A 27171-nucleotide genomic window follows, 5' to 3' on the forward strand; every position below is an offset into this window, starting at 1 on the left:
CCAGCCGAGAATCTGGGTCCTACTTTAATGATGTGTCCATTTTTCAAAGGTCAAGAAGCTGAAAGCGAGGCTTTCTAGTTCTGTACTTTCAGTTTCTGTAGAGTCTCTGTAGTAGCAACCCAACTTAGCCGTTGTCCCACGGAAGCAGCTATAGACAGTAAATAAGTAAATGAATGAGTATGGCTGGGACCTGGTAAAATTTTTTATTTACAAAGAAAGGTGGCAGTCAGATTTGGCCTGTGGGCCACAATGTGCCAACCCCTGTTATGTGTGGAGCTTGAATCTTTTAAGGACTACATAGATTCACGTTGTTTTCTCCTTTATTCTTTTACACCAAGGTTATCCAAAATAGTATTTCTGACACTTTTGTGTTTCCCTCTCTTTCTGTTCTATAGAGGAACTATCTGGAACTTATATTCTGTTCCAAGGATAGCTGAACCTGTATGGCTTACCATGATGTCTGGCACTTTGGAAAAAAACCAGCTCTGCCAGCGCTTTCTCAAGGAGTTTACGCTTCTGATAGAACAGATCAATAAAAACCAGTAAGCTTCAACTCTCTGGAGACTTGTATGCAAATCCTATAACCAATGTATGTTCTGCATAGGACGTGCCTCTTTCTGTATTGACTAAGTTGGTTGTATCTTTTTCCATTTCTCCAAGGTTTTTTGCTGCCTTACTGACTGCAGTGTTAACCTACCACCTGGCCTGGGTCCCAACTGTCATGCCTGTGGATCACCCTCCCATTAAAGCCTTCTCAGAGAAACGTACCTCCCAGTCAGTGAACATGCTGGCCAAAACACATCCATATAATCCTCTCTGGGCACAGCTGGGTTAGTACCTAATTTGACTATTCAGAGAATATATAGGATGGAATAGGAAAAAAAAAGCTAGAATTTGTAGTTTATACTGGCTCTCTCACCCAATAGTTCATAAGTTGTCACTGGGCAGATGAGGAATAGGAAGTTGGTCCCTGGATTCTAATTGTAAGGCCACCACCTTCCTCTCCTTACCCCAAGTGGCAGCTTTGTGCTACACTCTTAAAGCAGTGTAAGCCAACTGTGTTCTCCCATTCCACAGCGGCTGTTCACCCTCAAGTAAGATTTCTTAACCTCAGCACTGTTGATCAGATAATTCTTTGTTGGTTGAGTTGTGGGGTGTAGGAAGAGCTGTTTTATGCATTAACAGATGTTGAGTGGCATCCTTGGCCTCCATTTACTAGATGCCGGTAGAACTGCCCCTCCCACCTCCCACCCAAAGTTATAACAATCAAAAATATCCACAGAAAAGCACCTCATCCTGGAAAGCAGCATGTTATAATAACAATAATGAAAGCTGACACTATGAGCCAAGCACTGGTTTTACACATATTCATTAGATTCTCATCCCTACATTTATTACTCTCAGCCTCATTTTGTAACAGTACAGATGTTGTCTTGTCCTTGTGCTCTTGGTCGTGAGATGTATAAGCGAATATAAGCCCCCTCGTGGTTAGGGGTAAAAGGCATGTTCTAAATCAATTAAAGAATTTATGGATATTTAAATGGACTTAAGGGAGGAGGGATATGGAGAGAGGCTAGTTAACAAATACAAAATTACAACTGGATAGGAGGAATAAGTTCTAGTGTTCTTTAGCATTGGATTAGGATAGTTAATAGCTTATTTTCAGAGAAAGCTAGAAGAAAGGTTTCAAATGTTCCCAACACAAAGAAATGATAAAAGTTTGGGGTGATGGATATGCTCATTGCCCTGATTTGATCATTACTCAGAACATGCCTAACTCATTCTTGGTCATACAGGAAGTTTTTCCTGGGGAAGACAGAACATGGCTGTTTTTATTATAGAACAATAATAGTCTTGAAAGAAACGTAGGCTCATTAAGTGGAGAAGGAAAGGGGGCTGGATATTAAGGGAACATTGTATTCCATGCTGCTGGGTCACCCATTTTAAAACAATGCTAATTAAGTAGTGTGCATTTAGTTAAATCAATGTACTCATAATTAGGTGTGCTTCTCATCTGAAACATAACTGAGAGCCATTAATTCCCTATGTTCAGCATAACAAGGAAGAGTCTTTTCCTGTAGGTTCACAATCCTCGTCTTTCAGAGGAGATCATGTATTGCTGAAAGTCTTCAGTCCTCCCTTCCCCCAAACAATCCATGAGGGGTCTGGCTATTGACAGGAGGAGTGTGAGGAGGGGACAAGGCCCTGGTCATCAAAGGCCTGTGATAGCTTCTGGTCAGCGAAGGCCTGTGATAGCTTTGTAAAGCCAAGTGTGAGTGATGGCCGAGTTTCCATTATTACAATGAAGTCGGGGGGCCTTCAATAATTTGACAGGTAGAAGCACTTGCTTCACATTTCATTGTTCTCATTCAGTATTTAGCAAGTCACAGTAAACATGAAAATAGAAACTTCTGGGAATACACAGTGATGCAGATATAATTTCAATCCAGGTTCCTAAGTATAGAGAAGACTATCTGGAATCATTCCAAAGACTCCTCTGAGAGCTTTCCAGGACAGGCGCCACTGTGTGTTCCCCCTCCATGGCTGCTCAGCACTACCAGGGAAGAGGGGGGGAGGCTGGATGCCACTTTCACAGGCTTGCTGCTCAGGAGCTCGGTGATCCTTGCTTCTGCCCAGCCACTTCCCTGTGTACAATGTGATGCCACCCGTTAGTGGGCTGTGGAAACAATTTAGTGGGTTTAATTAAAAAGCATTTAATTGGTGTAATAGAATAGAAAATATCAGTGACTTACATGTATACTTTGTAAAATGTCTGTTTCAAAAGGTGCATTGAGGTTGCAGTATAAAATGTATTTCTTTCTTGGAATAGGTATACAAAGTTTGAATGCTGCTGTCTACACCACTGACTGAAGTAGTTCCATAGTCTCTTTTTGACCTATATGGAACTTAAGAGTTAAGAGTTTGTGGAAATGAAAAGGACCTTTTCTACCCAAAAGAGATTTGGACCACTAATTTAATATAAGTTAAAATGTGTGAAATTTTTTTCTCAGAAGTTTACCTTGTATTTTTCAAAATGCAGTGGAATTAGACTACAAATCAATTTTTTTTAAATTCTCACTGTCTCAGAAATCAAACCATGTATTTTTGTTGTTGTTGTTGTTTTTGAGACAGAGTCTCACTCTGTCACCCAGGCTGGAATGCAGTGGTACAATGAAGGCTCACCACAGCCCCAACCATGGGCTCAAGTGATCCTCCCACCTCAGCCTCCCTGGTGGCTGGGACTACAGATGTGCGTCAACATGCCCAGCTAATTTTTGCATTTTTTGTAAAGGCAGAGTTTCACCATGTTTTGCAGGCTGGTCTCGAACTGCGATCAAGCGATCTACCTGCCTCTGCCTCCCAAAATGCTGGGATTACAGGTGTTAGCCGCCGTACCCAGCTGAAAACCACATTTAAATAACCCACAAGCCAAACAAATTGCACAAAAGAAATTAGAAAACATTTGAAATAATGATAATAAAGATGAGATAAGTTAAACTGTGTAGGGTATAAGGAAACACTGTTGAAAGGGGAATTCTACAACATAGACATTATTAGAATGTGATCAGGAATAAGTGTGCCTTTAAGATCCTTAACTCTCTTCTCGTCTCCTATTTTTGTTCTCTCTCAGCTTCTCCTTGTTTATTTTTGTTTCTGTCTGTATAGTCCCCTACCTCTCTAACCCCCTTTCTTTCACCATGCTTTCTTTACAGAACTTCTAACTTCTCTCAGCTTCTCCACCTCATTCTTTCCTCTCTTTCTAGTTTCCAACTTTTCACTATTGTTCCCCTCAATAGTTCTTTCCTTTCTTCTCCCTCTTCCTCCCTCTTTGTTTTCTTTTTCTCTACTTGTTTTACCCTCCTGGCTGTTATCACCTCTCCTTCTCCATCCTCTTTTGGCTTCACCCCAGTTCTCTATCATTTTGCACCTCTCTAACATCCCATCTTTTTTCTTTCTGCTTTCCCTTCTCTCTATTCTTCCCTCTTTCTTCCTAGTTTCCTCTGTCTCTCTACTCCCTCTGTCTCTCCCTCCCTGAGTCTCAACTCTGTGTCCCTGTTTGCCACCGTTGCTTTCTGTGACCTCTCCTCCTACTTCGTCCAGCACCTTTCCTGCTTCCGTGCACTCTGTCTTTGGTCTGTTTCACTTGTAAGCCCTCTTGACTCCTTCACTTTTTCTTCTGCTTTTTCCCCATTTGCGTCTCTTTTAAATTTTTATTTTTAATTGAGGTAAAAAGCATATAACAACGTTTATTATCTTAACCATTTCGAAGTGTACACAGTTCAGTCATGTTAAGTACATTCACGTTGTTGTGCAATTTCTTCATTTTAAAAAATTATACTCATGAAAACAAATCTACTCTAAAAATTAGCTTCAGTTATCCAGGACTCAAAAAAAAATTGCCTTCAACTTCCAGTAAATATTTAATATTGTGGGTCTATTGTTTTAAAAATGCTTTATTTTATGAAGTTTGGCTATAATGTATTAGCACTGGTTCCAGTCACATTGCACTCATTATTTTATATAGTTTAAGTGATTATAAATTGTATTTTTAATAACCTTCCTTGTTTTACCATTTCCATTTATTCCTTAGTTATTAAAATGTGCAATACTCAAATGCATTGCTAAAAAATCATATTCTAAGTGTTCTTTCCCCTGTAGTTTGTTATGCCAGATTTTGGATAAGTAATGCTGCTTCTTTATTAATATTGAAACTGATTTAACAAAAAATATTTCATGAATTCCTGAAACAACTGTTGATATCCTGCAGCAGTAGGCAGATGTAATCAAAGTAACAGTAATGAGCTCTTAGGAAGGTTTTCTCAAACAGAAATCCTAGCTTCGGCCTACAATTCTGAGTTACTGTCTTGAATTCTAGGCTGATTTCTCAGTCACTTGCAAAGTCCTCTCAATTAAAACTCTATCAGCCTGTAATCTAGTCATTTTATAGAGAGGATTGTTTATTATTATTTCTGTCCTGCCCTTTGAATATTCTTAGGAACCGTACACGAGGGACTACTCGCAGAAGGAGGTATTTCCTAATGGGTCCCTGGGGAGGTACTTTCCGATGGTTCTCATCACTTTTTTTCCATACTCATCTATTTTAATTAGTTTTATCCAGTATATGCCCTTATAACTGCTTTCCCTCCTCTCTAGATGCATTCCTCAGAGGGGTTCTAACTTCCTAAATTCTGATTTATGCCGATTACCATGTATCACTTCTCCTCCTTTATTTAGTATCTTTTCAGCTTTTGATTTGTTCCAACATTCTGGTTGGTTTTTTTTTTTTTTTTTTTTTTTTTTTTTGAGACAGAGTCTTGCTCTGTCGCCCAGGCTGGAGTGCAATGGTGTAATCTCGGCTCACTGCAACCTCCGCCTCCCGGGCTCAAGCGATTCTCCTGCTTCAGCCTCCCAAGTAGCTAGGTTACAGGTGTCTGCCACCACACCTGGCTAATTTTTGTATTTTGGGTAGAGACAGGGTTTCACCCTGTTGGCCAGGCTGGTCTCGAACTCCTGACCTCAAGTGATCCGCCACCTTGGCCTCCCAAAGTGCTGGGATTACAGGCATGAGCCACCATGCCCAGCCCTCTGGTTATTCTTCAGTGGGTTTCTAATTCCAGTTTGGTTATACAAAGATACAATGAGATATCTTTTTTTTTTTTTTTTTTTTTTTTTTTTTTTTTTTTTTGAGACAGAGTTTTGCTCTTGTAGCCCAGGCTGGAGTGCAGTGATGTCACCATGGCTCACTGCAACCTCTGCCTCCTGGATTCAAGTCATTCTCCTGCCTCAGCCTCCCAAGTAGCTGGGATTACAGGTGCCTGTCATCACGCCTGGCTAATTTTTTGTATTTTTGGCAGAGACGGGGTTTCACCATGTTGGCCAGGCTGGTCTCAAGCTCCTGACCTCAGGTGATCCACCCACCTCAGCCTCCCAAAGTGCTGGGATTACAGGCGTGAGCCACCACACCCAGCTGAGATACATCTTTAGGATTTTAATACAGTGCCTGTCCAGTTAGTAAACGTGGGTGCTTTATTATAATTTTCCATCACATCATATCATATGTATAACTTATTATAAAGTGTAATAATCAAATTATCAAATGCCGTAGTTTTAATAGTTAGGCACTTAAGTACTTTTGATGAAAAGCTTATTGCTGGGTGGTTGGATGACACATTTACCCTTATTCTCTCCTCCTTAAGCTGACGGTAGAGCTCACAGTACATTAGTCAGTTTTTAATCAACTTGTCAGGATATAGCTAATGGGACATATTTTTTTCCAGTTGAATTTTCTTTTCTTTTTTTTCTGAGACAGAGTCTCACTGTGTCACCCAGGCTGGAGTGCAGTGGTGCCATCTTGGCTCACTGTAACCTCTGGCTTCCAGGTTCAAGCAATTCTCCTGCCTCGACCTCTCAAGTAGCTGGGACTGCAGGTGCACACCACCACGCTCGCCTAATTTTTGTATTTTGGGTAGAGACGGGGTTTTGCCATGTTGGCCAGGCTGCTCTTGAACTCTTGACCTCAGGTGATCGCCTGCCTCAGCCTCCCAAAGTGCTGGTATTACAGGCATAAACCACTGCGCCTGGCTCAGGTGAATTTTCAAGCGAATTAAAACCTTCAGACTCACTAATGACTGAGTGATTTTCTTCTTGTTAGTCAAACTGATTCTGCTTAGTGTGTGTATGTGTATTAAGAGAAATCTATGTAGACCACCTCATTAAGTATTTTGAATTAATTCACTGCACTTCTGTTGAGAAACTCCTGAATTTGGATTTCATCCCAAGGCCCAATGTCCTGGGATTCTTCCAACAAATTCTTATTATTTCCAGTTTCCAAGATACAGTATTAGATCTGGTCACATATTCAGAACTCTGGGTTTAACCTTCTTTGGGCCATCTCATTGGCTGACCCATTGAGCTGCAGGGAAGACCCAGCAGGCACTGGTAGGGGCTGTGTGCACAGCAGCACGACTCCCACACACCAGGGGTGGTGGGCTGCAGCCTGTGTCCAGGCTGACTCTCTTACAGGGGCAAAACTAAAACATGGTCATTACTAGAAAGTAGAAATCAGGAGTCTGAAGCAGGGATTCCAGATTGGGAATATAAGTCATCTATTTTGCTCTTGTAAAGGCTGATATATCTGTGACATGCTAACCCCAGAGACCACTGCCTTTGTGTCCACCTTTGCTCTCTAGGTGATCTTTATGGAGCCATAGGCTCTCCAGTGAGACTGACTCGCACCGTAGTGGTAGGGAAGCAGAAGGACTTGGTCCAGCGAATACTTTATGTCCTGACCTACTTTCTCCGTTGCTCTGAGCTACAAGAGAACCAGCTGACCTGGAGTGGCAATCACAGTGAAGGTGACCAAGTTTTAAATGGGAGCAAGATCATAACAGCCTTGGAGAAAGGAGAGGTGGAGGAGTCCGAGTATGTGGTCGTTACGGTGAGGAACGAGCCCGCTCTTGTACCCCCCATCCTACCACCAACAGCAGCTGAGAGACAGAACCCCTGGCCGGCAGGGTTTCCTGAGAGCCCAGAGGGCACTGACAGTAGAGACCTGGTTCTTAAACCTGACAAAGAAGCTAACCGGAGGCCAGAGCAGGGTTTTGAGGCTTGCAGCACAGGATGCCAGGGGCCAGCATCAGGTGCTTCCTGGAAACCTCAGAATGCATTTTGTGGGGATGAAAAAAATAAAGAGGTACCGCAAGATGGCTCTTCAAGACTTTCCAGCTGTGAAGTTTCGGGGGCAGGAATGAAGATGGACCAGCAAGCTGTCTGTGAGCCGTTGAAAGTGGAGATGTCTACGAGACTGCCAGACCGGTCAGTGGCCTGGCCTTGCCCTGACAGACATCTTTGGGAGAAACCTCCCATAGAAAAGGTCACTTTCCAGATAGGAAGCTCCACATCTCCAGAGTCTGACTTTGAAAGCCGCATGAAAAAAATGGAGGAACGGATGAAAGCCTGTGGCCCCTCCTTGGAGGCCAGGGAGGCCGCTGACACAGCTCAGGACCCGCAGATTTCTAGGAGCCCTTTCAAACCTGGCTTTCAGGAGAATGTCTGCTGTCCTCAGAATCGGCCTTCAGAGGGGGATGAAGGCGAGTCTGACAAGGGTTTTGCAGAGGACAGAGGCAGCAGAAACGACACAGCAGCAGATGCTGCCGGGCAGCTCAGCCACGCTGCCGACTTGGGCGCAGCCTCCCACCGCGTAGCAGGAACTGCCCCGGGGAGGCTGGAGGCGGCTACAGGTTTGTATGTGAAGGCTGAGGAAGGACCTGTGCTGGAGCCTGTTGCCGCCAGCTGTGTCCAGCGGGGCCCTGGCCTCGTGGCTCCTGCAAATATCCCCTGTGGGGATGACAACAAGAAGGCCAACTTCAGGACTGAAGGAGACATTCCCCGAAATGAAAGCTCGGATAGTGCCCTGGGAGACAGTGACGATGAAGCTTGCACTTCAGCCATGCTAGATCTGGGTCACGGTGGTGACAGGACTGGAGGGTCCTTGGAAGTGGAGCTGCCTCTGCCAAGGTAACTCCGGCAGGCTGGGAAGTAGAGGGAACTGGGTTCAAATCCCACTTTCTTGGCCTGACGCCTGTGATCGTGTTAGCTTCTACTATTGTCTGCTTTACACACAATATCTTTTTTTCCACAAAGTACTGGAAGTATTATTAATTTTATACAAACGGTTTCCCACCTGTCCTTCTTCCAAGGATGGTCACTGGCTTAGTACCACTGAGCTCACTGGGGCAGGTGGCCAGTGGTTGTCTTTGCAGCTATCATGACCCTCTGGGGAAGCTAAGGGATGTGGTGGAGATGGGAGAGGGAACAGAGAGTTTAATTTTCTGTCAACTGCAGGGCAGGTCCGTGGCTGGCAGCAGATGCCTTGCTTCAGAGGTGGTGGATTACACTCGCCGTGTGGCCTCTCTCCTGCCGATCAGAGCAGCGCGAGGTGGTTGGGAAACAACACCTCTTCCTTAACACTCCATCAGGTTGATTATTTGGTCTATGATGACTGAAAGCAGTAATTAGAGATTTCTTCTGTTCTTCCGCACTGTCATGGGCACCATTCTGTGCAGATATGTCAGATTCCTAAAGCCAGGCTTTTGCAAGAGCCCTTCCTGAGATATTTTCTTTTGTCAGTATTTTGACACAGACTGCCTGGTGGATGTCCAATATGAGGTACAAAAACAAACTCATGACCAGCCATGGATATAGTTTTTTTTCTTTAAAAAACTCCCTTTTCTCCCGCCTGTGATCCACTTACTGGAGGGTTGGTGACATGGGCCACCCTGAATCTATTTTATTTACCTGTGTCATTGGAGTGCTTGTACCAATTGTAATGAAAGAAGAAAGTACATTTTCAGCTGTGCATTTTAATGGGCCACATGTTGTTTTAGGTCTCAGAGCATCAGCACCCAGAACGTAAGGAACTTCGGCCGCTCACTTCTGGCGGGCTACTGCCCCACATACATGCCTGATCTTGTGCTTCATGGGACCGGCAGTGACGAGAAGCTGAAGCAGTGCCTGGTGGCCGACCTCGTCCACACGGTCCATGTAAGTGATCCCAGCGTGAAGCCTCTGGCTGCTGACAGTGTGTCAGCCAAGGTCTTGGCCGACAACAGGTGTTTAGACTGAAGAGAGACTAGTTAAGGGATTGTTTATGGAGATGTGGGCAGGGTTATGGGAACCAGCTAGGGTTAGTGAGGCACCTGGGGCCTAGCAGCAGCTGGAAGCTAGCAGTACACCTGGGCCTGACAGAGTAAGGGGAGGGAACGTGACATCAGAGCCCTGGAGAGCCTGAGCCAGGACGAGGAGTGGCCTGGCTGCAGGAGCAATGGAGGGAGGGGTGACTTCCTGCCATCCCTCCTCCCATTCTCTGATCTCTTTCTGGTGCTTCTCATTGGCTGAGCCCAGCTGAAAGCCAGGGAGCAGTGGCACAGCTGATGCAGACACAGCCTTGTGGTGCATAGAGGTCAGCCTCCTGGGGCCCAGAACAGGACAGAGAAGGGCAAAGAGCTGCTCTGGAAGTGGTGGGTTAGCAGATAGGCCGGGCAAATGGAATAAACAGCACAGATGATGACAATTATATGCTGTCACGGTGAGGACCAAAGAGATGTCACATATGGTTTGTTTTTTATCCGATGCTTAAACAAGTTCCTAAAAGTAATTTATTTTAACTGATTTGTCATTAAGTTCACTTTGATGGCTGCATAAGGATGACTGTATAAAGATTAACAAGTCTTACTGGAAAATTGCCTCGTGGCTGCCATTAAGTGCTTTTCTGCTATCTGCAGTGCTGCAGGAACTAAGCAGTTAAGGAAACTGTCAATCTGATGGGCCTGTTTTTAATTGAGCTGTTATTGGGCAGATGTGCAAAAATAGGCATTTTGTATTAGAAACATTTTGTATCTTGTGCAATAGGGAAAGCCCTCATCGCATTAAGAAAATCAGAATTTGGCCTGTTACCTACCTCCTCGGCCAACAAGTATTTTTTTTTTGAGGTGGAACAAAAGGCATTGCATGTTATCTTTGGCCTTGAGCATCTCCTCTGTGAAGACTAAACATCAGACACAGGCTAAACAGGCTAAGTATATTTATGTGAAGTGGGAAAAAAACTCAGTAGTGAAGCAGATGTCCTCATAACCTCCCTCAATGGGGAGGGCAAAGAGATGAGGCTAGGGCTGTCCGAAGCTGGGGAAAGCCAGCCCAGCGTACATGTGTGTGGCCAAATGTTCCTAACCCCACCCCTGCTTTGTGGTCACATACCACCCCTCACCAGGATACTCCTGGAATGAAGCTAGGAAGTGCTTTTGTCTCTATAATATCATAATTATTTAATATCATAATTTCTCTTTATAGTTATGAACACCACATAGTCATCATTTTACGAGTCCATGCATCAATGACCCCTGTAAGAATAATGCCCTCATTGTATCATGCTATCTAAGTTGTCCAAAATGATGTCTGATGCCTTGGCAATTCCACAGGCTGTATTTATGTGTGTTTAGTAACTGCCTATAACATTAAGGCACCTTTTCTATCTGCATCTAATATTTATATTCACACATGCCAAACTGTGAGGTTTTTTTTTTTTTCCTGCTCTGCTATCATTTGATTTCTAAGAACCTTGGTGTTGCTTATCGGACCTTCCTTCCATAAAGCCCAGTGAGCTGCTTCTGACAGAGGTATCAAGAGACTACAGGAGAACTAACGGGATTGTCCTCAGTGACATCAGTTTTACCAGCTGGGGACTTTGTTTGAATGCCTTGGATTTACTCACTGACCACTCTGGAAATGCAATCTATTGATTGATAACCCTTCTTGAACTTGTCTGTAAAACCATTCATGAAATATTTTGTGTTTCCATAGGCTGGCAAGTTCTAATTTTTGTGTATTAGATTTTCATGGTGACCATCTGGCTCTATAATTCTTATATTTGAAAAAACACAACCATGTTTACTCTGTCATTACTCTTCAAGCGTTTTCATATTTCATTTTCCCTTCCTTTTGGACGGAGTGTTTTCACACTGTAGCTTTTCTCATTTCTTTAAACTATGCAATCACCCTGAGAGATCGAAAGTTATTACGCATAATAACCTATATTGTGTCAAATTGTGGGTACATCCAAAGTGCAGCCACGCATGGGTGTTAATAGGAAATTCCAAAGAGTTCATAAAAATATCTTCAGAAGTTTAATACATTCAGAATACATCCAATTAGCGTTAGTGGATTTCTAATTTCACTTGACACATTCATCATAATGAGTTTTGCTTTTGAAGTTGTGTTCTGTTTAAACTGCCTCTCAGACTGGCGCTCTGGTCTATGGCAGTATTTTAAAAAAAAAAAAAAAAAAAACAGACTTACTTTCAACATCCATTTACAAACATTTGTTGAAAAATATTTTAGAAGTATTTGTTTAAACATTATACTGAATTTACTGCTCCATAAAGCCCAGTGAATATTTAAATTCTTGAGTATGTTGCCAGAGAAAGAAGCAGAGATCCAAAAACAAGTGTATGACCAGAGTTAGAGCTGAAATAATAGCTTGTTGAAGAAGAGAAAATTGTAATAAATTGTTTTATCATAACTTGCTTTTTTGAGTTGGGCACAGTGGCTCACGCCTGTAATCCCAGCACTTTGAGAGGCCAAGGTGGGTAGATCACTTGCGCTCAGGAGTTCAAGATCAGCTTGGGCGACATAGCAAGACTTCATCTCAAAAATGAAATAGCATTTTAAAAAATAGGAAAAAAACCTATTTTTTGAACATTAATTTCAGTGTTCATGCTAGATTTCAGGAGGCTTTGGTACTCCTAATTCTTTTTAGAGAAGGATTTTTAACTGTTTAAAAGCAATTGATTCCGGTTATTGACCTCTTCTAGACCTGTGCACAATTTGGATTTTATAATCTGTCTTACATAAATTGAATGTGTTTGTTTGTTTGTTTTAGAGATGGGGTCTTCCTGTGTTGCCCAGGCTGGACTCGAACTGGGCTCATGTGATCCTGCCTCATTCTCCCAAGTAGCCAGGATTATAGGCACAGGCCACTGTACCTGGCTCTAAATGTACACTTTTATAACTACTAGTTTGGAGTTTTTCTCTCATTGAGAGATTGCTTTGTAAAGCTTCCAATATTAAGAATTTTTGTGTACTTTTCTTATCCTAGTCTCTCTTATGAAAGAAAGATATAGTAACTTTATTTCATTGATTTTCATTTTTATTGCTGACTTTCACATATCAAGATTCAGAAGTTCTTTAAATATTTAAACATGTATTCTTGTTTAGTCCATATACTACCTCTTTTCTGTCATTTGAACTCTCTGCCTCCTAACATATAGGTTATACAGCTGCCTTAAATTAGTGTAAAGTAATACAGTTTCAGTTTTTTTCTTGCCACATCTTGTGCATTCTTTCCTCTGTTTTCTTTTTGACTTTAAACGGAAAGAGAGCAGGCGTACGTGCCAGCAGCATTCTATGCCTGTGACTCCTGGGTAGCCTTTTGCCTCGCCTTTTTCCTCCTGTGTCTGGCCTGTGAATACTGCTGACGGAGGTACTGTTGGGGTTATTTTGGGGCAGTGTAAGGTGATGGAGGATCACTGACTTAGTGTCGATGGCTTGGGTTTGAGTCCTGGTATTACCACTCCTTTGTTGGTAATCTTAGGTAAGTAAACTGGCATTGCTAAGCCCCAGAAAAATGTATTTAGTGGAACAGATGAAATATGATTCAGTGGTTAGGAAGTTAACTTCTGAAGCCAGACAAACCTAAGTTTGAATCATGGTTCACCACTTAGTGGCTTTGTGGCCTTGGGCAAGTTTCTTTAATTTTCTTATCTATACTGTGAACAGTACTTATGTCATAGGTTTGGTTTGAAGATTCTGTGAGATAATGCATATCAAGTGCTTAGCACATTGCCTGGCACATTGCTAAGTGCTCAATAAATGTGGGCCAGATGTGATAGCTCACCCCTGTAAAGCCAGAGCTTTGGGAGGCCAAGGTGGGAGGATCCTTTGAGATCAGTCTGGGCAATATAGCAAAATCCCATCTCTAGCAAAAAAAAAAAAAAAAAAAATAGGCATGGTGGCACATGCCTATAGTTCCAGCTACTCAGGAGACTGAGGCAGAAGGATTGCTTAAGCCAGATGTTCAGTGCTGCAGTGAGCTATGATCATTGCCATTGCACTCCATCCTGGGCAACAGAATGAGACCTCGTCTCAGTAAATAATAATAATATATGTGAAAGTGCTTTGTAAATTATACAGCAATATATCATGTTTTTAATATGGGAGAGCAGAATAACAACCATTATTTTAGTAAAAATGAAAATTACTGTCAGAGTTAAGAAAGCAATATATGGGCCGAGCACAGTGGCTCATGCCTGTAATCCTAGCACTTGAAGGCTGAGGCGGGCTGATTGCCTGAGCTCAGGAGTTCCTGACCAGCCTGGGCAACATGGTGAAACCCCATCTCTACTAAAATACAAAAAAAAAAGTAGCTGGGCATGGCAGTATGCGCCTGTAGTCCCAGCTACTCGGGAGACTGAGCAGGAGAATTACTTGAACACAGGAGGCAGAGGTTGCAGTGAGCTGAGATCATGCCACTGCACTCCAGCCTGAGCAACAGAGTGAAGCTCTGTCTCAAAAAAAAAAAAAAAAAAGAGAGAGAGAGAGAGAGAGAGAAAAGAAAGCTATATGTGTACTTAAAGTTCTCCTAACTAGTCAGTGGCCTTGTCAATCCCAGGGGACTACTGTTAGGAAGGACTGAACCGAACCTGTACACACATTCATTGAGTGCTGAAAACATTCACTTTTGCTTTGCCCAGGAGCAGAATGGACAGCTCGAACTCTGCAGGGCAGGGTCATCAAGACCGAAATGAACACTACATTTTGATGTTTTTTAAAAAACAACTATGCTCCAAGGCTTCAAGCATTTTACAGAATAATTTATACGATGAAGTAACCATTGGATACATCAGCCTCTTCCATTTAATTTTAAGCATAGCAACAGATTGACTCCAGAAATATCATGCAGGAATCAGTAGCACAGATAAAGAGCTTTGCTAAAAGCCTGGCTGTGATATATATACGCTCATGAATACCTAATTAGTCCATGCAGTGCAATCAACCTGTAGGACTATAAAAGAACAGCAAGTCCCTTCAAATGGTAAATCATTACTTAAGTAACAACAGATAACATTAAATACCTCAGGTCAGCAACAACCTCAAAATCAATAGGATACAAAGAAAACATCTCTGTAGGACAAATCCACTATTTTGGAACATCTCTCGTTGTTTTCTTTTCCCCGTGTTTGGATAATAAACATGGCAGTACCTCTGGCCTCTACCACTGTCTTCAATAGCCACAGCCCTCACTGCAACACCACCTATGTCTGTTGGCCTATGGAGCACTTTTACAACAATATATTTTGACCCATAAATGGGTTTTGATTACCAGTTTTTTTAATGATATAGAACTAAGATCATCACACATTAGGCTTACTGATTAATGAAACCTTTGTATTTTGTGTGTGTGTATTTATACACACATGCACACATGTCACACTTGTATGCATATGGCTTGTCATACCAGGTTATGTCATACAAGCATGTATGCCAGGTCATGATGCTAAAATGTATTTCTTATCATGGATTGTGGTTAAACAAAAAAATGCTGATCTCTGGGTATCCCCAACTCCAGTCTGAAATCATTGTCATTCTCTCCCCTTCTCAATGTGACTAGTCTTTTTAAAGTTCCTTTTGATCTTCCCAAATGGCGTCCCTATGCCCACTTTACCCCCTTCCATCACCTTGTGCAGTGCTGCAAGAGGACTTTCTAAAGCATGAGACAATCATTTACTCTTTTGCTTGAATAGCTTCCTATTTTCTAAGAGACTAAACTCCTTAGCTGGAGTTGTCCCTTTTATGTCCTTCAGGTACACACACATACCCCTGTATCTCCTCTTATGCCCCGTCACACTGTTCGCCATTCTTTAAATAGTCCACCTTTCCTCACACCCCTCTGCCTATCAGATTATGCTTTCTTTGCCTAGGACACTATTGAACAAACTTTTTTACATTTTTGAAGACCCATTTCATACGTTGCCTCTTCTTCGAAATCATTCCAGGCCCCATATCCCTGTTCTGTTCCAGATGTCTTCCTCTCACTAGGGCTGCAGGTGCCTTGAAGCAGAAAGCAGGGACTTAATTTTCCTCATATCCCCAGCACCTTGCCTGGTGCCTGGCACATAGAAAGTGCTCACTAACGTTAGTTGACTGTTCCCCATAAAACTGGAGTTAGAGCCATGTGTATCTATTACTATAGTGGGGCCCTTTCTTCTGAAGTAAAGAGAAATGGAAGATGGCCTTTCTTTAAAGAAACTTAAAGGGGAAGAGTAAGATGTTTAGACATGCCTGCGGCTCTATGTGTTCACTGCCATTACCTAAAGGAGAATAAAAGCTTATTATAGGTCTCTTGGGCTTCATGTCTCTTGCATCGCGTCAGAGTTAGACACATGTCTAATTTTGATGTTTTTCCCAAAATTTTTTTACTACCTACAAGATATTTGAACATCTGTGCCATTCTCTGCAAAAAAGCTACCAGCCCTCTCTCATTTTATTTTGGAGTTGCACATCTCATCACACAACTTGATTCTGATACCCTTTCTGACCTTGAGCACCTCTTCCCAACTTCCGACTGAATTTTACTCAGCAAGTGGCCAGCCTGACAGTCAGCCATTCCAGAGGTTATGTACGGTGTCTTCAAGGCCACGGGCTGAATTTGGGCTTGAGTCTGGTGAGCCCAGGCACAGATACACAGAAGATCAGACGTTTTCCCGGCAGCCCTCCAGACCATCTTGCCACACTTTGGACCCTTTCTTCTTTCCCTCTACCCCTAAGTCTTCATACTGTCTTCATGTATACCTACCAGGATCCCTCAGCAATGTCCCATGGTCCAAAATGATTATTTTCCTCTTCCTCTTGTTTACCTTATTATAACTCTTAAGCCTTTAGTGACTGACATTAAACCTGCTTCCAAGAGAAAAATTTCTGATAAGCAAATGCTTATAAAGTTATGATAAGGTCATATATGACTGTTACCCCTTCTGGTATTTTCATGTGTTAAAAATATGTTTGATGCACTAGAAATCTCCAGTGGTGGCATTTCAGGTGGTCAAGATAACTCAAGTCACTTGATGGGGCAGAGAAGCTGGAGATGCTTTTGGGTTAGAGTGGGGAGAATCACACCTTAGAGATTTATCTGTTGAAAAATACTTATCAGGTACGTTTTATGTGCTTGGCACTGTGTTTATAGCAGTAGTCAAAATGTGAGGTAGAATTAGCCGGGGTGTGGTGGCTGTGTGCCCATGGTCCCAGCTACTCAGGAGGCTGAGGTGGGAGAATGGTTTGAGCTCTGGAGGTCAAGGCTGCAGTAAGCTGTGATGGAGCCACTGCATTCCAGCCTGGGTGAAAGAGTGAGACCCTGTCTCCTCTCTCCCCACACATCGTCCCCCCAGCCCAAAAAAGAAACCAAAAAAAAAAAAAAAAAATCTGAGGTGGGAGGATTCTAGCAACATGTACTTAACTGGTGTGGATGGCATGCCTCCCCTCTAAAACTATATAGTGATGGATAAAACATCACTATTCTCATTGCTGCCCCACTGTTATAATTCCTGTGCATGAAAAAAAAAAAAAAAAGGAAATCCTTTTGTGCCAGAGATAAATGGTATTCTAAACCGAAGCAGTAAGCATGAGCTGGTCCTCCAGGATTTCAGTCTTGATACAGGTCCTAGGAATTGGGTGCTGAGGTTCTCAGATTCACCCAAGGATGAGAGATTGTGGTCTCGCATGCACATAAGGCTTGAGACCTGGAATCGAGCCCCTTACCTAAAGCCTGGAGCTTCAAAGAACTATTCTTCCATGAAAAGGAGACTAGAAATCACCAGACATAAGCAGTGAAGCAGCAAAGAAACAGGCTGGAAACAGGTTGGGGAAAATAAAGTCACCCATGAGAAATCAAAACCCCTGGTCTGTGCTATTTGTGGATTTCAGGTCCAGATTTATTCTACCCAAGTGATTTGCGAATCCCTACCCAAGAAATAAACATAAAACCAGGAGCATAGAAACCTTTAGGACTCTGGCAGAAGGAAGCACACTACTTTAGACACTTTCACAACCACAAGCTCATGAGACGCATATAGGAAAATGAAACATAGCTCCAGTAAGATAGGCCCACATTCAGAAATTACAAACATATGTGGGAAACCAGGAAATCATCATGAGCAGAGAGCAAGCGCATACAAGCAGGAGAATCAGCACTCCTCCAATCGGCAATAACTATTAAAGTAGCCATGTTTAAAATGTTTACGGTGATAAAAAGAAGGAATTGGAACCTTAAAGAGAGAATAAGGTGATAATCATCATTTAGATTTGTATAAGAACTAAAAACAACTTCTAAAATTGAAAAATGGTCCCTGAAATTAAAACTCCAAGAATAGGTTAAAGAACAGAGCAGATTAAATACAGCTAAAGATCATTAGAATTTGAAATGGAGGCTACTTAAGAAATTATCTTTTTGAGCTCTGAGACAAAAAAACAGGAAAAATATCAGAGAGCAAGTAAAAGATGTGGTGGCCAGAATGAAGAGACTTTGTAGCATATGCCAGAAAGAGAATAGAGAAAATGAGGGAAGGTAATATTCAGAGAAAGAATGGCCGCCATTTTTCAGGTTAAATAAGCACACTGACTCCCAAGTAGGGAGAATATTAACAAATTCACACTTAACAACTGGACATCAAAGGTAAAGAAAACTCTTAGAAGTAGCCAGAGAGAAGAAGACATGGCATCTGTCCTCAGGGAGTTTGCAGTTTAACAGGAAATAGAAATAAATCGGCAGTGAAAATAGCATGGACAAGTGTGTGGCAGCAGGAGGCCAGGGTGCTGAGGACGTGCGCACAGGGCGGCTGTGGTGAGGACTCAGCTGGGGTCAGTAGCAGAGTGAGGATGAGAAGCAGGGAAGGTTGCAGGGGATAGTGTGGCTTTTTCAGGGAACTGAAGCCCCTTTCGCTGATGACCCCTTCAGCATATCTCAGAGCTGGCTTTGCCACCAACAGGAGGTCTGTCTGTCCCCTCTCTCAGTAACACTGCTGTCAGGAATGTCTACTCAACATGAGTTTAAAAAAAAAAAAAAAAAAAAAAAAGTCGAACTGACTTTATATATTGGAGAAGATGGTTTAAGAAGAATGAATGATAACCAGGTTTCTTTTCTCTGGATGGATTTAAGACTGAAGGGGGTTTTTGGTTTGTTTTTATTTTCTGAAATACTGGTCTACAATTCACACACCTCTGCAGTCCTTTTAGTGGCTCTCAGCCATCCAAGTACAGTTTAATAAATGTATAAAACTTACCAGAATTATATAAAATGATGAACAAATGGGAATTCAAATGAAGCCAAAGAATCATGTGTTTTATTATCCAGAAAATCTCAGAGAAAAACAGAGGGAAGTGCTTCCAATTACCTGAATCGTAAGTTGCCTCTTCCCTTTGTGTGTGAGGCTTCGCAGTGGCTTATCCCTGATAGTTAAACCTGCACTGTTGTAACTATTGTGCATTTTAGAGCTGGTTATGAATACAGAAGTCTCCACACTCCTGCTGTCTGTAATACACATGAGGGCTGAGACATATTTGAAGATTGATAAAGGGTCCGTGTCAAGCAGCATAAAGATGGGGAACTTTTGTAGCAAAGTGTATGATAGAAGTAGCTGTGTTTTCTTCTAATGACAATAAATTCAGACCATCATTGGCACTTCTTGCACTCTTGTCTTCTAAGGGATTTCTACCCTGATGTGGTCCTTGGATTTTATAGTAGAGGGCTTAGAAGACTCATTGGACTAAAAGTTGGAAACACTTGTGAGTTCCTAGACTTTATTTCTTATATGCCAAGATGCTTAATAAGCTCTTATTTATTTATTTATTTATTTATTTATTTTTGTGCAGAGTGTTCCTATCTGTAGAGCAGTACTGCATTCCTGGCCCCCTCCAGGAGAAATGGCATGATGAGTTAATAAGTAGTTATGGGAAGCATATATGGAAGAACGGCATTTCCTCACTCTTCATTGGGTTAAAAATAGATAATCACATGAAATACTACTCATTTAAATGTGGTACATAGAAAAGAAATATATTAATGATTGTGCATTGGAGGTGTAATATGCCAGAAAAAAAAGAAATGCGCAGATGACTTAATAGAAACTGGGTTCCATCCAAAAATAAACTGTTCACCACAGCCAGAATGTATTAGATGTTTTGCACATGCCCAGCACTGTGTTATGTTCCTTTCAAAGGCTACAGAAGAAAATGAAATGTGATTTATCTCGAGTTGCTTATAAAATCACTGAGTAGACAAACATATGAAATCAGGAACAAGTTAAGACAGTGTGTGATGAAGTGCCAAAATGAATGGTGTGGACAGCAAGTGTTCTCAGAGGTCAAAGGAAGAGCAGTGCCGTGTGTGTGGGAAGGTTTCCAGGGCAAGTGATGGACCCACGCCAGGTCCTTGAAGGACTGTAGACTTGAGACGGGGTGGCAGGGAAGGCATTCTGGGCACAACCTGAGGTAAGAGCAGGAATCTTTTAGGCCTGGAGAGGAAGGCTGTATTAGTCCCATTTTCACACAACTATAAAGTACTGCCCAAGACTGGGTAATTTATAAAGGAAAGAGGTTTAATTGACTCACAGTTCTGCATGTCTGGGGAGGCCTCAGGAAACTTACAATCATGGTGGAAAGTGAAGGAAAAGCAAGTACCTTCTTCACAAGGCGACAGGAGAGAGTGCGAGCATATGTGAGGAAGTACCACACTTTAAAACTATCAGCTCTTGGCCAGCTGCAGAGGCTCATACCTGTAATCCCAGCACTTTGGGAGGCCAAGGCAGGCGGATCACTTGAGGCCGGGAGTTTGCAACCAGCCTGGCCAACATGGCGAAACCCCACCTCTACTAAAAAAAATAATAATACAAAAATTAGCTGGGCATGGTGGTGGGCACCTGTAGTCCCAGCTACTCGGGAGGCTGAGGCACGAGAATCACTTGAGCCTGGTAAGCAGAGGTTGCAGTGAGCCGAGATCGTGCCACTGCACTCCAGCCTGGGCAACAGAGTAAGACTCTGTCTCAAAAAAAAAAAAAAAAAAAAAATCAGCTCTCGTGAGAACTCACTATCACGAGAACAGCATGGGGGAAATCGCCCCCGTGATCCAATCTCCTCCCACCTGTCCCCTTCTTTGACATGTGGGGATTATAATTTGAGATGAGATTTGGGTGGGGACATACAGCCAAACCATATCAGGGGTCTTATTGGGAACTGAATATGTACAGGTTGGGTGGGCCCAGGCTGTGAAGAGCTGTAAGGGTGAAGAAGAACAGTTTTAACTTAACGGTTTGGGTTATATGTGCTAGCGTAGATTTTAGAGTTGGTGAGGGAAATGATAATGTGGTATTTGAGAAGTTTGAGGTTTTAGGTAAAGTACATAAACTAGGGCAGTGTTGTCCACAGCTGCACTATTTGTGAGCTCTTGAGTCTGAGGTTTCAGGGTACATGGTCGATACAGAGAGAGGGTGGTTCAGGAGAGCAGGATGGACATTTGAGCACCTAATGTGTTAGGTTCTATGCTACATGTTTCAACACATTTTTCTCACAGAAAACTTGTGCTTTAAATGGCATTTAAGCCTCACAGAAGCTCTGAACTAAGTACTGTCCCATTTTACAGACATAGCAACTGAAGCCCAGATTGAGTTGCTGAGGTTCCACAGCTGGTAAGTGACGGTGGTTGTATTCAAGCCCAATCTGACTTCAGAGCCCTTGCTGTCATCTTCTCATTGCCCTTTGTTGAATTATCAGAACCACAGCTCTTGGGATTCTCTAAACCTTGTAGACATTTCTTGTTCATGGAAGTTTAAGTTAAGCAGAAGTCATGTGTATATGAATCAAGGCAGCATATTTTGTGTGTGCAGCAATCTGAGCCAAAACCTTGAAATTGAAATGTCCTAGGCATTTAACACTGCCAGGAAACGGACCCATCCTTAGAGGCTACAGTTTAACCAGGCTTACCCTGTTGATTCAACAAGCTGTAAAAGCAAAGAAAACTCAATAATCCTCTAAAGATCTATAAAACAAGGCATTTCATTTGTTAGTCTATCTTGAGAAATCTTCACAGGAAAGTAGTTTGGGTAAATGAGATATTGACAAGGTAGAAAGAATAAATGATTGTTTCTAACTTCTCATATGAATGCAGCAAGGGGAAAATGATAGTGGCATATGGCCTCTACCTCCGTTCTCTCTGGAGACTGGCCATCCACCCTAACAATCATCTCAGTTCCTTACTCGTCTCCAGTGTTCTTCTATCTGCAAGTTCCTGTCAGAAGTTTCTGTGGGAGGCATGTAACCTGCTGGCAGTGGTCTGGCGAGGGTGGCAGGAAGGTGCTGGGCTGGCAGCTCTGCATTGATACCCTGGCTGCCGTTGGACTCTCAGTGTGGTGTGGGCACTCAGGAGGGTGGCGATAGGGCAGTACTTTTCTCAGATGATGGAGGAAGTACAAACATATCACAGATGCATTCTGATAGGAGAATTTGACAAATTCTTTGGACAGGAAACTTATTTCGAAATTGATTCTCCTTAGCTTGAGAGAGAAGAGGGTAATTGATGTATGTCAGCATCCATAAGGTTTGTAAAGTTTCTCAAACAGGCATCTTAAATGGAATGACTATTTAATATTAGTATTTCTCTCAGATTTTCATTTGGAACTCTGAAATGAGGACCTGATTAATCTGAGACTACAATGGTTTGCAGGAGAACTTTTTAAAAAGGTAACTATACAATGTAGGCTTTTTGGTTTGTTTTTTCTAGAGAAATTTAGTCAAGGTAACACAACCCTTTGGTGAAAAGGATTTTAGCATTAAGAAGAGAAATTTTGCCAAATAATCTTACTAAACCGACAGGTATCCATATCGTATCTCCCTTTTCCTTAAGGTGTATGGGAGGCCACAGTGAGGCTCACCATGGTTCAGTTGTCAGCGCTGGGGTACAGGCACGCCCCACCTTCCTATTCCTTTTCTTTAGCTCCCATGCCCAAGCTCCAGGTCCTAAGAAGAGCAGATAGTGGATTAGGCTTTTCATAGGTGTTTAAAGCAGCCAATCTTAGGTTTGCATTTTTTAGAGTACTTAATTTCTTAAAAGTACTGCTACATGTTTGTTACTGCAAATAAGTGTATGTATGAAACCTGCTGTGCACGTGAACTTGATAAAATTGTGAACTTAAAAAACTTACTTGACAGATTTCACTATTTACTAACTTCTACTATTAAGGTATGGATAGTAAGAAATAGTATTATGGCCAGATGTGGTGGCTCACGCCTGTAATCCCAGCACTTACGGAGGCCGAGGCGGGTGGATCACGAGGTCAGGAGATTGAGACCATCCTGGCTAACACGGTGAAACCCCGTCTCTACTAAAAATACAAAAAATTAACCAGGTGTGATGGCGGGCGCCTGTAGTCCCAGCTACTCGAGAGGCTGAGGCAGGAGAATGGCGCGAACCCGGGAGGCGGAGCCTGCAGTGAGCCAGGATGGCGCTACTGCACTCCAGCCTGGGCGACAGAGCGAGACTCCGTCTCAAAAAAAAAAAAAAAAAAAAAAAAAAGCAGCAGCATACATATAATTCAGTGTTTGTTTATTGTGGTTCTATAGATGCCTAAAAAATAGTCTTCCCAGCCGGGCGCAGTGGTTCACGCCTGTAATCCCAGCACTTTGGGAGGCTGAGGTGAATGGATCACTTGAGGTCAGGAGTTCAAGACCAGCCTGGCCAACATGGTAAAACCCCATCTCTACTAAAAATACAAAAAATTAGCTGGGTGTGGTGGTGGGCATCTGTAATCCCAACTACCCGGGAGGCTGAGGCAGGAGAACTGCTTGAGCCTGGGAGGCAGAGGTTGTAGTGAGCCGAGAATGCGCTACTCTACTCCAGCCTGGGCAACAAGGCAAGACTCTGTCTCAAAAAAAAAAAAAAAAAAAAAAAAAAGTCTACCCCAAGAGGAATGTTACATTGAATTCCAGAGCATAAGGTGTGTACAGGTATGTATTTCGGTGACAAATCCAAACATAGTTTTCTTGATCTTAGAGTTCTTTAAATTCTGAAAACTTAGAGATTGACTGATAAGCCTGATCATAATATGTTTACACTGCCCACCCTCTAATAGGATTGAGTTTCCTTTGGAAAGATGATTAGAAATCTCAAGTCACCAGAACTTCAGCTTCAACTCTCTGACCCTATGCAAGTTCAGGCATGATCAGGAATGGCCAGCAGTGGCCCTGATACTCCTTGAGTTGTAACTAAAACTAGTTGATATTTTTATCTCTTTCCAGCATTCATTTCTTTTTCTTGAATTTTTAGACTTCCCTCTTGTTTGTTCTTCCATTAAAAGGTGTTTATTCTTTAGTAAATAAGTAGCTACTAAGTGATATAGTTAGATGCAGGCAATTGGATTGATTCAGGGAACTGTGTGTTATGTATTTGGTAGCCTGAGAATATGTAATTCCTGGGTATTTTTTTAGGATACTCTTTTGAAAAGGTTCCACTGGTTCTTTTCTGTTCCTGGGGCCTGCATGCATAAAAGTCAGCCATCCATGCTGTAAGGAACACGAGATGCTCATCGCCTCTTGTCATTTGCTTGTGCTTAATCTGTTTCATTTTCATGCAGCAAGTAACATTTTTCAAATGCCAGCTCCTGTGCTAGAGGCTAAGGATGCAGAGAGAAGATTCAGCCCCACCTTCAAGGAATGGACTCTCGCAAATTCCTGTCAGTTTGTCTCAATCTTTGGACTCATTGTTCTTTAGTCTTTACTCAGGTCTCTACCTCAGATTCTGCCTCTTTGCTCCAGTGATTTAAAAATGACTTGTGAGCCTATAATCCCAGCATTTTCAGAGGTCGAGGCAGGCAGATCACTTGAGGCCAGGAGTTAGAGACCAGCCTGGCCAACACAGCAAAACCCTGTCTCTACTAAATATACAAAGATAACTGGGTGTGGTGGTACACACCTGTATTCCAGCTACCCAGGAGCCAGCTGTTGCAGTGAGCCGAGATTGCACCACTTCACTCTAGCCTGGGCGACAGAACAAGACTGTCTCAAAAAAAAAAAAAAAAAAAGAAAGAAGAAACTTTAGAGGCCAAATGTAGTGGCTCACACCTATAATCCCAGTTCTTTGGGAGGCAGAGGTGGGAGGAGCACTTGAGGCCAGGAGTTTGAGACCAGCCTGGGCAACATAGCAAGACCCCATCTCTAAGAAAAAAAATGTTTTTAATTAGCCAGGTGTGGTGGCACACGTCTGTAGTCCAACTACTTGCCATGCGGAGGCAGGAGGATCACTTGAGCTCGGGTGCTTGAGGCTACTATGAACTGTGATCGGACTTTTGCACTCCAGTCTGGGCAAAAGCAAGACCCTGTCTCTAAAAAGTAAATCAATAAAAAGACTTGTACTCATTTTTCATGTTAGTATTTTTTAGTTTTACATTTCTCTTGCATGCTTACTTTTAAAATAATTGAACTAACCTCTCTGTCCTTTTTCGTTATTGCATGTAAATCTACAGCCTTCTGATAGAACCTAGGCTTGCAGAATCTTCCATCCATCACCTTCCTAGTACACCTCTTGGCCCTTATTCCAGCAATTAGTTGCTTAAAACAAAGCCCTTTGTGTTGGTAGTGGTACTATATAACTTAGTCTATGCACTGTTGGACAAGGGGATTGACACACTCTTCCCTTCCCTACCACTGCAATGGGAAGATCATTTAGAAGACTAAGTTCGATTTGAACCTAGGGCCCAAATTTCCTACTGCAAATCAATCCTCCGCCTCCCCCTGCCCCTCGCAAAAGCTAGAATTTACTGTGAAAGGTGACAGGCATACGTTCAATGCATTGTCTCTATGTTGACATATGGTCAGTATGAGGAAAAGGTCCCTAATATAGATCTGTCCCATGGCATGACCAGCATGTTGTGGATTTCTGACAAATGCAAAGCAGTGAAGGAGCTTGAGTTCAAAATACAAATATTTTCAGTGTTCAAATTTCCTGGTTTTATTTTTTCCATAAGGACCAGACTCATTGATGGCAAGTCATCATCATCTTGCTGTAAATTTATAACACACTGATGAACAAGACCTTGGAGGAACTTGTAAAAGGAAGTCACTGAGGCCTTGTATCTTTAGGTGTCCGTTTTGGAGAGTGTATATATGCATGTGTAAGAAGCGTAGGGGTGAAAGGGTCATGAAAACCTTTGGTTGAAAAAGGTGATGGGGTCGTTATGTGTGTAAGAAAATCTTTGTACTTTTCAGTTAACAATTCTACAAAATGAGAGCTGTCTTGGGAAACTGGGCTTTATGAATTCAAAAGTATATCAAATTCTTTATCTCTCATGTTTAAAATTGTTTGAACAGACACTTAAATAAATGTTGAACATCGGACTTTGCCTGATTGCTGTTCCTTTCTATGGTAAAAATATAAACCCTGATAGTAGGGTTTATATCTTTTTAAACCCTTATATTTTTATAAACCCTGATAATAGGGGAAAAGATAAACCCTATTACCAGGGTTTTTCCTACTATTTTTCCTACTATTCCCCTTAGATAATAGTAGGAAAAAATGTTGGTCCCCACAAAGTTTTCATTCATCTCACCTCTCTGTTCCCCATTTGTGAGAAGGAATACGAAGCTGCACAGGCTCCCCTTTTAGTAGCAGAGTCCAAAACTAGGGAGTCAGATCACGTGTTAAAATTACAGTATTGCACCGTGCATCTTTGATTTGTATTTGCAGCCTTCCCACTACTTGGATTAAGTCGTAAAAATCACAGGTAACCATCATCCAGTGGCAAAGTTGTGTATCTCTTTGTGTTCTTTGTTGCAATTAGCAACTCTTGTTAACTTAACCAGGAGAGAGACCTTAGTGGAAGAATATTAGGAATATATAGAATTGATGAGAAGACAAAAGAATTAGGGTTGAAGTAAGCAACAAGGCAATTCTGGAGTTCCAGGAACCATGGACTACTTGAAGGTGTTTGTACTAAGTCCCACCAGGCCTTCTACTAATTGCTCTCTGGGCAGGAATATGGTAGTTAGCCAACCTTTTTTGGTCTTCTGTGCCAGTACTTACAAGGAATTCCCAGGGAAGGAGCATCCAGCTGGCATAGCTTGGGCCATACGAACATACCTTAATAGAGGAAGGGTGAACCCAATTGCAATCTCACCGGGCCTTGTATACAGAAAGACCATTCTTCAAAGGCAAATTCAGATGGATTTACTGGAGGAAGTTATTTAAGCAGCGAAAAGAATCAAGCAGTCACCCCAGGATAGTAGAAGGGATTAAGGACAGAAGCAGCCAGTACTAATTTTCCTTGGTAAATGAGGGTTAGAAAAATGTGCATATGTGCACTGGCTTTGAGGCAGGTCTCTCTGTTTCTGGCTCTCTCTATCCTCCCCCTGCCCCACCCATCCCTCTCAAGCAGTTACACTTTGATTTGTTTTGAGAAATTAGGTTTTTAAAAAAGTCCTCGTGACTGCTTCAATGTTTACCCTATTTACCCTATGGCACAATTTACCAGTTGTTAAATCTGCTCTATCCATAACTGCCCAGCTGTCAAGAATTTTACATTT

General features: G+C 42.3%; 1 protein-coding gene across 4 annotated transcripts in view; it reads left to right on the forward strand.

Annotated features, from left to right (window-relative positions):
- The window catches only part of FNIP2 (folliculin interacting protein 2), a 137712-nt gene that overhangs the window by 93441 nt on the left and 17100 nt on the right, over positions 1–27171 (forward strand). For all 4 annotated transcript variants that reach the window (XM_005556190.3, XM_005556187.4, XM_065545645.1 and 1 more), the window contains 4 exons: positions 396–542; positions 661–830; positions 7191–8517; positions 9387–9543. In XM_005556190.3, coding sequence (XP_005556247.3) covers positions 396–542; positions 661–830; positions 7191–8517; positions 9387–9543 — 1801 coding nt within the window. The remainder of the gene's footprint in view (positions 1–395; positions 543–660; positions 831–7190; positions 8518–9386; positions 9544–27171) is intronic.

The sequence above is a fragment of the Macaca fascicularis genome, chromosome 5, assembly GCF_037993035.2.
Source record: "Macaca fascicularis isolate 582-1 chromosome 5, T2T-MFA8v1.1".
In the NCBI taxonomy this organism is placed as follows: Eukaryota; Metazoa; Chordata; class Mammalia; order Primates; family Cercopithecidae; genus Macaca; species Macaca fascicularis.